Raw genomic sequence first — 11,365 nt, 5'->3', positions numbered from 1 at the left:
CCGGACCGTCCGCACGTAGGTGCCAGACTGTCCGCGATGCTCGGGTCAGGTTGCTGTGCTTGGCTCCTCAATTGAGTCTACCCCCGGCGCCTCCGGACTTGTTAGTCTTCATGTATGGAGCCTTTCGAGCAATCTCTTATAGTGATATATTTGACGTGTGAGGATCACCAATGACGTTGTTTTCGCCTTTGCCTTTATCGGCCATTTCGGGCCGAACCGAGACCTTTTTGCATGTGGGTTCTATTGTATTGACAGGAAATGGTTGTGTCCACTTGCATCTCTTGAAAAGACAACTGGCCCTCATTTATGGCCGATTGTATCTGTCAACGAAAAACATTACAATCATTGGTGGCATGGGAAAAAGAATTATGCCACTTACAATATGCACATCTCTTTAATTCATCCATAGGAGGAAGTGTTCGTGCAGGTTTTTTCATGCAATATAATGTTTTGATTGATATGCGAACATAACATGATCAGGATTGTTTGCACAATTGATGGATTATATATCTGTTTTGAGTGCAAGGGCAAAAGACAAGGGCCAATCTAGGTCTACTTCAAAAAGACTAGGGCCAATATAGGTCTACTTCGATTCGAGCTATATGGCTCATACAATCGCTGCTACTCAATCGTATGTATAGCTATAACACAACCATGTGAAATTGCATGGTGTAGGGTAGAGTTATTATAGTAGTTGCTAAAGGGAAGTTATTATTTCATTCATAGACTGACATGTTTACAACAAATTCTTACAAGCTGAACCTCACACTAAACTGCTGCCATTACTAGAATAGTTGGGCCCTTTATTTATTTAGTTCTAGCAAAAGTGTAATAGAGGTACAAACAAACTAACTAATACCACAACTTGAAATGACAAATACTGTTGGGCTCCAACTATAGGTTGACTTAGATATAGAAATTAGGGGTAGGCATTGCCAAACCCAGATCCAGCACCTGAGCCACCACCACTTCCACCGTTTTGACTATTTCCTGTGCCACCACCATTGCCATTAGCACTTGCACCTGCTTCACTTGATCCGTACCAATACCTGTTAGCATAGCTAGAGCCAGAACCAGTTCCACTACCGGATCCTTGAGCATTGGAATTCCATGCGCCTGCAGCTTGTCCTCCACCTCCACCCCCACCGATGCCACCAGCACTAGAAGATTCTCCATAACCAGAATACCCTCCTTGACTATATGTACTAGATCCTGACCCTGACCCTGACCCAGAACCATATCCAGACCCACCGTACTGGCTAGTTCCACCCCCTCCACCACCCCCACTAGCACTTGCATGTGCACCATAAGGACCACTATCACCTGATCCGGTGCCAGACCCAGACCCTGATCCCCCGCCATTCACATATCCACCACCTTCTCCCTGTCCTGTGCCAGTACCATCGGCACTAGAGTATCTAACCACCCTAACAGCATTGGCTAATCCCATGGTCATGAGGATAATGAGCCCCAATGGTATTAGGTTTTTGCCTGCCATTATGAGGTACTACTATATAGGTGCTTGAGTTGTGATGAGTTTCAACTGAATACTGCATTGGTATTTATAGTGCTTGATCCCATGCTCATGAGGGTTTAGGGTTTACCTTCGTAGCATGCACGTAAGCTAGTGGTGTTCCCATAGGATACCAAGTGGAGGCTTTTAAAATGTATTGTAGTTAATGAGCTTCTTGACTTGACTATTGAGTATATGTCACGAGAATTGTCTTTGCAGTAGTAGTACGTGTTACGCTCTCTATAGATGGTCAGCTAATTGGTGGCACAAAGTTTTAGCACTCAAGCAAGCTGCTAGCTTGCTCCGGTTTAAGTAGTTCAGTTATTTGTATTCTTGGTCTCCATATACAGTGAAGTTGTCCATGCCACTCGAGTCATTACTGATTTGTGGACATATATGCATCGACAATAAATGTGTGAAAAATTTTAGTGACTCGACGACTTTGTCTGATATTTAAAATATTTGTATGTTTTGCACACGAAAAACTGAAAAAAATAGAATCATATCGAAAAGACAATCTCGACCTGAGAACAAAAGGAAGACTGGTTTTCTATTTTGGCAAGGATTATTGGCCCTCAGTTAGCTTGAACATTAGTTTCTTTCCTTGGCTTTTGGTTTGGGATAAATTTCTACAGTCCAAAAACTTGTAGAAAGCATGCGTACTACAATAAACTCAAATATACCTCGCTCATGACAAATGCATTTGACAATGCATTTGAACATGTGAAGCATGAACAGCTGGTGACACGACAATCAAAAGATAACGAGATCACCCATAGTAATGTGACCCCCTGTTTATACTAACAGCATAATAACTAGTAAACGACGACCTGCATGCATGAAGTCTTAACGAACTGCATGCATGATGTTCGAAAGATCATCACATGCATCCCCTGATCACATGACATTATTGTAGAGCTGACCTCTAGGTTTTCGCAACGACTTTGACAAGACAGTCATGGACTTCTCCTATGTGTACCTGGCCATCTCGATAAGAAATAAGACAACTCATAAGGTTAATTAATTAGTACAATGCAAGCTGTATTAGTAGAGAAACAATACGCGAAGGCTTCAACCCCTAAACGTCGACTTGCAGTAGTTGAATGGGAGTGGACCAAAATCAGAAATGAGCTTGTGCTTGATGATCCACCGTTATATTAGAGCAAGCCAAGATATATGTTAGTCAGGATATATACTTTAAATGATATCCCACTACTTACGTAGAAGCCATGAGAAGTACAAACTCATTCAAATAGTTTTATGCCATGAAAGATGCACTATCGGAATTTGGCTCTTTTCCGAGTGATCGGCACTTTGTCGAGTGCTTTTTGTCGGGCATTCGGCAAAGAATTGTTTGCCGAGTGCCACACTCGGCAAATTAACACTCTCGGCAACGAACGTGTATACCGAGAGCAAGACACTCGGCGATAACAACTTTGCCGAGTGTCAAACAGTCGGTGAACGGCGACACTCGGCAAAGTGTCATCAGCAGCCGTCTATATCTGACGTCCGTTACATTTGCGAGAGCCACTTTGCCGTGTGTTGCCCGGCTGACATTGGGCAAACCATGCGGCAAAGTATATTTTTATTCTTTTCTTTTTTCCCAACCAAACTTTTTGTGGTGTGTCCCTACATTATGTATACATACGTGTTCTATTTTGGCACAATTATAAAAGTGTTTGCTATAGTTATTTGATTTAGTTTGTTTTATTGAATTTCCTTGGATAATTCATATTTGAACTACAATTCACTCGAAAGATGAAAAACCGTGAATGCAAAAATCTTATTCATATTATTTAGCACAAGTTAAGTCCTATTTTAGGAGAAGACCGAAATTTTCGAGCATCATACTCACAAAACAAGACCGTGTACTTGTCATTCAGTTGTATTAAAACTATATAAATCATAAATAAAGTCAGAAAATCATGAAACTTGTCCACATGTCTTGATATCATAGGTACATGATGTGATAAAAATTGAAAATATTTCGTGGAAGTTATAGCGCACTATGTGTAGAAACCTAGCCAGTCTACATTGAACTTCTATGACTTCTTGTGAAGGTCGCTAGATTTCTACACATAGTGCGGGACAACTTTCACGAAACACTTTCAAATTTTTATCACAGTCTCTACATATGATATCATGACATCTCGGCAAGTTTTATGATTTTTGGAATTTGTTTGTGTTTTATACAATTTTAAAACCACTAGATTGAAAGTTTGCTGTCTTGTTTCATGAGCATGGTGCTCGATAATTCTGGTCTGTTTTTGAGATAGGTCGTAACTTATGCTAAATAATATGAATATCATTTTTTCATTTACCATTTTCTATTTTTCGAGTGACTTACAGTTCAAATTTGAATTACCTAAGGAAATTCAATTAAACGAACAAAATCTAATAGTTATATCAAACACTTTTATAATTGTGCCAAAATCAAACATGTATGTCTACATATTGTAGGAAGACACCACCAAAAGTTTGGTGGAAAAAAATGAAAATATACTTTGCCAAGTGTCAACGATGGACACTCGGTACAACCTTACTTTGCCGAGTGGTGCCGAGGGACAATCGACAAGGTATATTTTTTTTAAAAAAAATAAAAAACCTTTTACCCAATGTCGGATCTTGGGCACTAGGCAAAGCTTATTTTTTTTAAAAAATAAAAAACTCTTTGCCTAGTGGTAGATCGCGGACCCTCGGCAAAGTTGTTTTACATGTCATCTGAGTCGTTTTCTTTCTCTCCCACTCGCTCACTGCCCGCTCACTCGCCCCATGCCTGTTGCGCCGCGCCCCCACGTCGTCGCCGGCTGTGGGGGACAGATATCCCCCGGGTCCACTGGAAGGATAAAAGACCTCACGAAAGGCCCAAGGGCCCAATAAATCGTAAGGTCATCCCTTCGTGGGCATGGGGAGGAACAACCAGTGAAGCAGATTGACGTAAGGCCGGATCGGTGCGAGCCCAGACGGCCCGATGACTTCGAGCAAGTAATCACAACAGTGACCCGACCTTCCCGCGCTGGAACCCCGTACAACGGAACCAAGCGAGGATGGGTCGGCGGAACTATATGAAGATAGATTCAATTGATTCACTATCATTTAGGTGCATGCTGTTATCATATCCGCATGTAATGCCCCACGGTCGAATATATAAGGCCTAGGGGGCACCCCTTCAGAACGATCGATCTCACTACCCAGCCATCTACCCCAACTCTCTACGTTCCTCGCACTAGAGAGTTCCCTTGTAATCCGCCACATAAAACATTCCCGCCAGGACGTAGGGTGTTACGCATCTCTAAGCGGCCCAAACCTGTACACCATTGTTCACAGTTTCTCGTGCGCCCTGCACGAACCATCGAGCTACAGTCGGTAACGCCATCCTACTCCTAAAAAACACCTTGAGGGGCAACCCCGGGTGTGCGGTCGGACCCTAAACACCGACAGCTGGCGCGCCATGTAGGGGGTGTGTCGCCGATCTAAGCTAGCTCAATGGCCGTCACCTTCCAGCACAAGATCATCCTCCGCCCCGGATCCGTGTTCTGCTTCGGAACTATCTCATTTGTAGCGGATGAGGAAGGAACTCTACATCGCATCGCAGATCCGCCAAGGAGGAAGTCTCCCCCAACAACCTTTGAAAATATTGGGGTGAAGCAGGGAAAAGCGCAACCTCCAGCACTCCGAAAAAAGATCGCCTTCAGCAAGCTAGGAGCCGAGGGCCCGCTGACCCGGAGAACTCCACTATCTACCTCTCTGACGAAAGAATGGACACAAATCACAAGGAAGAAAGAAACAAGTAAAACCGGGAGGAAGCAAGTTGTTCTTTTTGTGCCTCCGCCCTCAAAGGAGAGCAGAAAGAAGATCGCCATGACAGCTACACCATTCTACCCCGACGTCCTCTTCATCGGGAGAGTAGAGTTGCCCCCCGTCTCCGACGACGAGCCGACTGCACCCGGAGAGGAACCTCCTTAGCGGGAATCCCACCGACGAAGGAACCGACGCCGAAATATCCGGCGACATCACGAGGCCGGAGAGCGGGACCCGGAGCAGCCTATATCGCGAGACAAGGTCTCAGAGATAGGAGAAACTCCGGAGGAACGTGTCTTCAGGGAATGAAGGAATTCCCGACGACGTGATCGCCGACGGGCTCAGGAACACGCCAAGTGAAGTCGGAGGGGTATTGGCTCGGATAGTTGATGGGCTCCCTCGGACTCCCGACGCCGAGGGCTATTGGCGGCTGTTCACTCAGGCAGCCAATCACCTTCTACCTCTCGCTCACCCGCCGAACGATCTACGACACGCCATCAACAGTCGCCAGGACGCGCGAAGCTCCATCAACGCCTCGCGTGAATGACGACACAAGAACGAGATCCACCACCGGGAAGAGTACGACAGGGACCACGACATCCCAGCCCGGAGTCAGGCCGCTAGGACTGAGTCGGCAACGACTTCGACTGGCGGTTCCACCCGGGGACGGTCGAGGTACCACGACAACCACTCCCCTCCCCGGGACAGACATCATCCCCGACGACAGGAAGACACGTGTGGAGTGTCTGCACTTACTCCACGCCTCAGGGCCATTCAATGGCCTCCTAACTTCAAGGTATCCAATGTCGACAAATATGAACCTAAGCAGGATCCAGGAGGCTGGCTGGCCGTCTACACCACTGCTGCTCGAGCTGCCGGGGCGACCGAGGATGTAATGACCGCATACTTACCCATTGTCCTCGGGCAAGACGCGCTGCAATGGCTGCGACATCTACCCCAACACTGCATCGACGACTGGGGCGACTTCAGTCGATGCTTCACCACCAACTTTCAGTCCCTCTCCGACAAACCGGCGCAACCATGGGACCTCAAATCCATCAAGCGCCGGGGGGACGAAACTCTCCGGTCATACCTCAAAAGGTTCTAGACCATGAGAAATCGTATCCCCGAGGTCGCGGAGGCAGCAGTGATCGAGGATTTCTACAGAGGATCCAACGACTCGGCCTTCGTCCGCACCATATTACAGAAGGCGCCGACTACCTCCGAGCAACTATTCCGGGAAGCCGATCTCTACATCACCGCTGACGAGCGAGCCCAGAACCTCATCGGAGGAGCGAAGCCTGCACCAGCGGCACCACAACGCGATATGAACCAGCAACCCGACAAACGCTGGGAGAAGAGGCCTCGCGAAGAAGTTCACGCCACCGGACCACCCGCCTCTCGCGCCCGGGGAGGACCTCGTGGAGGCGAACGCACACTGGACGACATCCTCGACGCCTAGTGCCCCTACCACAAGGACATGCGCCACACCCTTCGGAACTGCAGAGACTTCAAGCACTTCGTCGGGCACGGCCGACCCTTCCAACCTCTACCTCCTCCTCCGCCGCGGGGAGGACCAGGAGAACCGCGACAACTCTAGCAACAGGAGGAAGGAGGAGGTGGAGCCTTCCCGCGCGTCGATAGAGAGGTCAACGTCATCTTCGGCGGACACGGATCGCAGGAGAACAGAAGACAACAAAAGCTCAACGATCGCCAAATACTGGTGGCGACCACCGGTCCACCCGCTCCGTACCGATGGTCGGAGCACCCGATCACCTTCACTCGGGCAGATCAGTGGCTCAACTTCGACCACCCAGGCAAATACCCACTCCTCGTCGATCCGGTGATCCGAGAGAGGAGGGTGAAGAAGGTATTAGTGGATGGGGGGAGCAGCATCAACGTCACCTTCCCCCGGACACTCCAAGGCTTAGGAGTTCACCTCAAAGAGCTCCACGAGTCAGAAACTCCCTTCTTCGGCATCGTGCCGACCGAAGGAGAATACCCGCTGGGCCACATCTACATACCGGTCACCTTCGGAACTTCGGAGAACTACAGAACCGAGTTCCTAAGGTTCGAAGTGGAAAACTTCGACTGCGGGTACAACGCCATCATCGAGAGGCCTGGATTGGCGAAATTCATGGCCATTCCACATTACACATACATGATATTGAAGATGCCAGGGCCGCAAGGGATCATAACTGTGAGCGCTGACTTCCAAAGCGCCGCAGAATGTTTCCGAGTGGCCATCCAGGCGGCCCTCACCACCAAACCATCGGCGACTTCTTCTGTGCAGGCAAACTCTAAGCCTGAGGAAGACCTTGCAGTACCTGCAAATGAAGCTCAAGCCGTGACCTCTATGCGGCCGACTGAAGAAACCAAAAGGATCAACCTCGGGTTCACTGATTAACGCAAGACCACCATCATCAGCTCTAGCCTGGACGACAAATAGGAAAGCGCGCTCGTCTAGTTCCTGCAAGATAACCGAGACGTATTCGCATGGCAACCCGCGGATATGCCGAGAGTCCCGAGAGAACTGGCCGAGCACAAACTGAAGGTCTACCCCCAGGCGAGGCCTATTCGACAAAAGTTACGTCGTTTTACGCCCGACAAAAGAGAGGCCATTCGCGCTGAGCTGGCTCGCTTGGTCGCAGCTGGATTTATTAGAGAGGTGTTACATCCCGAGTGGTTAGACAATCCTGTTCTTGTACTTAAAAAGAATAAAGTGGATTGGCGCATGTGCGTCGACTATACGGATCTCAACAAACACTATCCAAAGGATCCCTTCGGGCTCCCTAGGATAGATCAGGTGGTAGATTCCACCGCTGGATGTTCTGTGCTGTCTTTCTTGGACTGCTACTCTGGGTATCACCAGATTAGCTTGACGAAAGAAGATGAGGAAAAAACAGCGTTCATCACTCCATTCGGTGCCTTTTGCTATACCTCCATGCCGTTCGGCCTCAAAAACGCTGGAGCGACTTATCAGAGAGCTATTCAAACATGCTTAGCCGATCACTGGGGCAAGCGTGTGGAAGCTTATGTGGATGATGTGGTGATCAAAACAGAAAATTCAGAAAATTTCATTGAAGATTTATAGCTGGTTTTCAACAGTCTATGGCAATATCGATGGAAGCTTAATCCCGAGAAATGTGTCTTCGGGGTACCAGCAGGAAAGTTACTCGGGTTTATTGTCAGCCACCGGGGAATTGAAGCTAATCCAGAAAAGATTGAAGCTATCATGAAGATGGAGGCACCGCGATCACAAAAGAAAGTTCAAAGACTTACCGGATGTATGGCAGCCCTGAGCAGATTCATATCCAGGCTGGAAGAAAAAGGCCTACCATTTTATAAGTTACTCAAAAAGGTGGACAAGTTTCAGTGGACCTCAGAAGCACAGGAAGCCCTAGACGCATTGAAAAAGTTCTTGACGACACCACCAGTGCTGAAACCGCCACGACGGGCCACGTCAACTCAACCAGCTGAAGATTTGCTGATGTATATCTCTTGCAGGACTCACATGGTGAGCACCGCGTTGGTAGTCGAGCGAGCAGAAGAAGGACATGCCTACCCAGTGCAACATCCTGTTTATTTCATCAGTGAAGTTCTGGGTCCCTCGAAGAAAAAATACCCTCAAGTTCAGAAGCTATTATATGCAGTACTTCTAACTGCACGCAAGCTACGTCACTACTTCGACGACCACAAAGTCATAGGAGTCACTGGTTTTCTGATAGGGGATATTCTTTACAACAAAGAAGCCATTGGCAGAATAGCCAAGTGGGCCTGCGAGCTGGGATCTCATGACATTGAATTTCGACCTCGCACCGCCATCAAAACTCAAGCACTGGTTGATTTCGTATCAGAGTGGACTGAACAACAAGTACTAGATAATCCAGAAACTACAGAAGTATGGCAAATGTATTTTGATGGCTCGTTAAAGCTGCAGGGAGCAGGCGCGGGGATCCTCTTTACCGCACCTGGGGGCGAGCACCTCAGATATGCCCTTCAGTTGTTATTTCCAGCCTCTAACAATGCAGCCGAATATGAAGCTCTGATTCATGGACTGAACATCGCTATATCACTGGGCATCAAGAGACTGATGGTATATAGAGATTCTCTGGTGGTCATAAGCCAGATAAACAAAGAATTGGATTGTTCGAGCGATTCCATGGGAAAATACTGCACTGCCATCCGGAAACTAGAAGATAAATTTGAAGGTCTGGAATTTCACCATATAGAGAGAGATCGAAACACGACAACTGATGTATTGTCCAAGCTAGGATCCAGTCGAATTCAGGTCCCACCTGGAGTCTTTGTTCAAGAAATACCACACCCAAGCATCTCACTAGATTAGGCAGAAGAATGTAATACCTTGAGCCAGCTAGAGTCAGATTCTGATGACTGGAGGAAGCCGATCATCAGATATATAAAGAACGAAGAGGAACCAGATGACAAAAATGCAGCCGAGCGCATCGCTAGACAGTCAGCTCACTACACACTCATTGGGGAAACACTATACAGAAGGAGCGCATCGGGCGTCCTCATGAAATGCATTCTCCCATCTACTGGGAAGTAACTTCTGGATGAGGTCCATGGTGGGCAATGTGGAATACACGCAGCATCCAAGACACTAGTCGGGAAAGTCTTCAGGTCGGGATTCTATTGGCCAACAGCAAAAAGTGATGCAGCCGAGTTAGTTCAAAGGTGCGAAGCTTGCCAGTACTTGTCAAAACAACAACATCTACCAGCGCAGCAACTGCAGACCATACCAGTAACTTGGCCGTTCGCATGCTGGGGACTGGATATGATTGGACCTTTCAAGAAAGCTCAAGGAGGATACACTCATATACTGGTAGCAATCGACAAATTCACTAAATGGATAGAGTTCAAACCCATTGCTTCTTTAACTTCAGCTAAGGCCGTGGAATTCATACAAGACATAATATTCAGATTCGGAATACCAAATAGTATCATAACTGACCTATGATCCAACTTCACAAGTTCAGAGTTCTTTGATTTCTGCGAACAAAAAAGCATTCAGATCAAATATGCTTTGGTGGCACACCCAAGAGCCAACGGGCAGGTTGAAAGAGCTAACGGGATGATATTAGAGGCACTCAGGAAAAAAGTCTTCGATAAAAATGAAAAGTTCGCAGGAAAGTGGATAAGGGAGTTGCCCTACGTCGTATGGAGCCTGTAATACTCAATTTTGTATACAAAGAATATAGAGAGGTCTCCTCATGTCATGTGCCATATTTGCATCATAAAAAGAGCATACATAAAATTTAGAGATGAATTAAAACAATGATAAAAAAATATGCATCATGTTGGAGTTATATGTTTGTGCATTAAATAAAAACAATAAGATAATAATTATTAGAAGTTGAATTAAACCCTAAATGGGAATTAGGGTTTTGAAAACGAGAAGAAGAGAAATGATATAAAAATATAAATAATATAATTATATTTCTAAAAATGGTACTTTTAACTTCACAAAAGTAATAAAGATTAATGTAGCACAAGTTTGACTTCAAAATTCAAATTCAAATTAAACCTAGAAAGGAAGAAAATAAAATGGGAAGAAAAGATAAAAGGAAAAAGAATAAAAGAGCTACATGGGCCGACTGCCTCGTTTCTGGCCCATCTCGCTTTACACCGCGCAGCCCATCTCCGCGTCCGCACCGCGCTGACAAGTCGGACCCGCCTTGTCAGCCGTCTTCCACCCCGCACCTGGGCGCTCGCGGGTAGAACAAATCGCTGGATCCGCGGAAGATCGGACTTCAACAGACCGCGATTTCTTCTCCGCGATGCTCGTCGGGCAGCTCCCGCGGACTTGCTGCCGCGTATATCGTCAACCGTTAGGCGACTGTGACCAAACACCGCACCCTGACCTCGAGTATAAGTACGTGAACATAGCTGGTCATCGCCATAAACAAATCGAGCTGGAGATCTCGGGCGAGCGCGCCTTGCAACCCAAAGCTCGGACCTCGCTCGGGGAGGTCGGGGGTGCTGCTCTGCGTCTCCAAAAATCCATCATGGACTGCCCGGAAACCACCC

At 47.0% G+C, this 11,365-nt stretch overlaps 1 protein-coding gene across 1 annotated transcript; it reads right to left on the bottom strand.

Annotated features, from left to right (window-relative positions):
- Positions 1 to 691: 691 nt before the first annotated feature.
- On the bottom strand, positions 692 to 1,526 carry LOC101027139 (glycine-rich cell wall structural protein 2 precursor). The gene has a single exon (NM_001279626.2). It carries the CDS (start codon positions 1,496 to 1,498, stop codon positions 920 to 922), a length of 579 nt encoding a protein of 192 aa, NP_001266555.1. The 5' UTR covers positions 1,499 to 1,526; the 3' UTR covers positions 692 to 919.
- Between the last annotated feature and the right edge of the window lie 9,839 nt (positions 1,527 to 11,365).

Source organism: Zea mays, chromosome 2 (genome assembly GCF_902167145.1).
Source record: "Zea mays cultivar B73 chromosome 2, Zm-B73-REFERENCE-NAM-5.0, whole genome shotgun sequence".
NCBI classification, from domain to species: domain Eukaryota; kingdom Viridiplantae; phylum Streptophyta; class Magnoliopsida; order Poales; family Poaceae; genus Zea; species Zea mays.
Note: the sequence above shows the minus strand (reverse complement) of the source record. Positions and strands in the feature narration are given on the sequence as shown.

Coding starts and splice junctions, on each gene's coding strand:
- LOC101027139 (NM_001279626.2), bottom strand. CDS start 1,498: ATGGCAGGCAAAAACCTAATACCATTGGGGCTCATTATCCTCATGACC.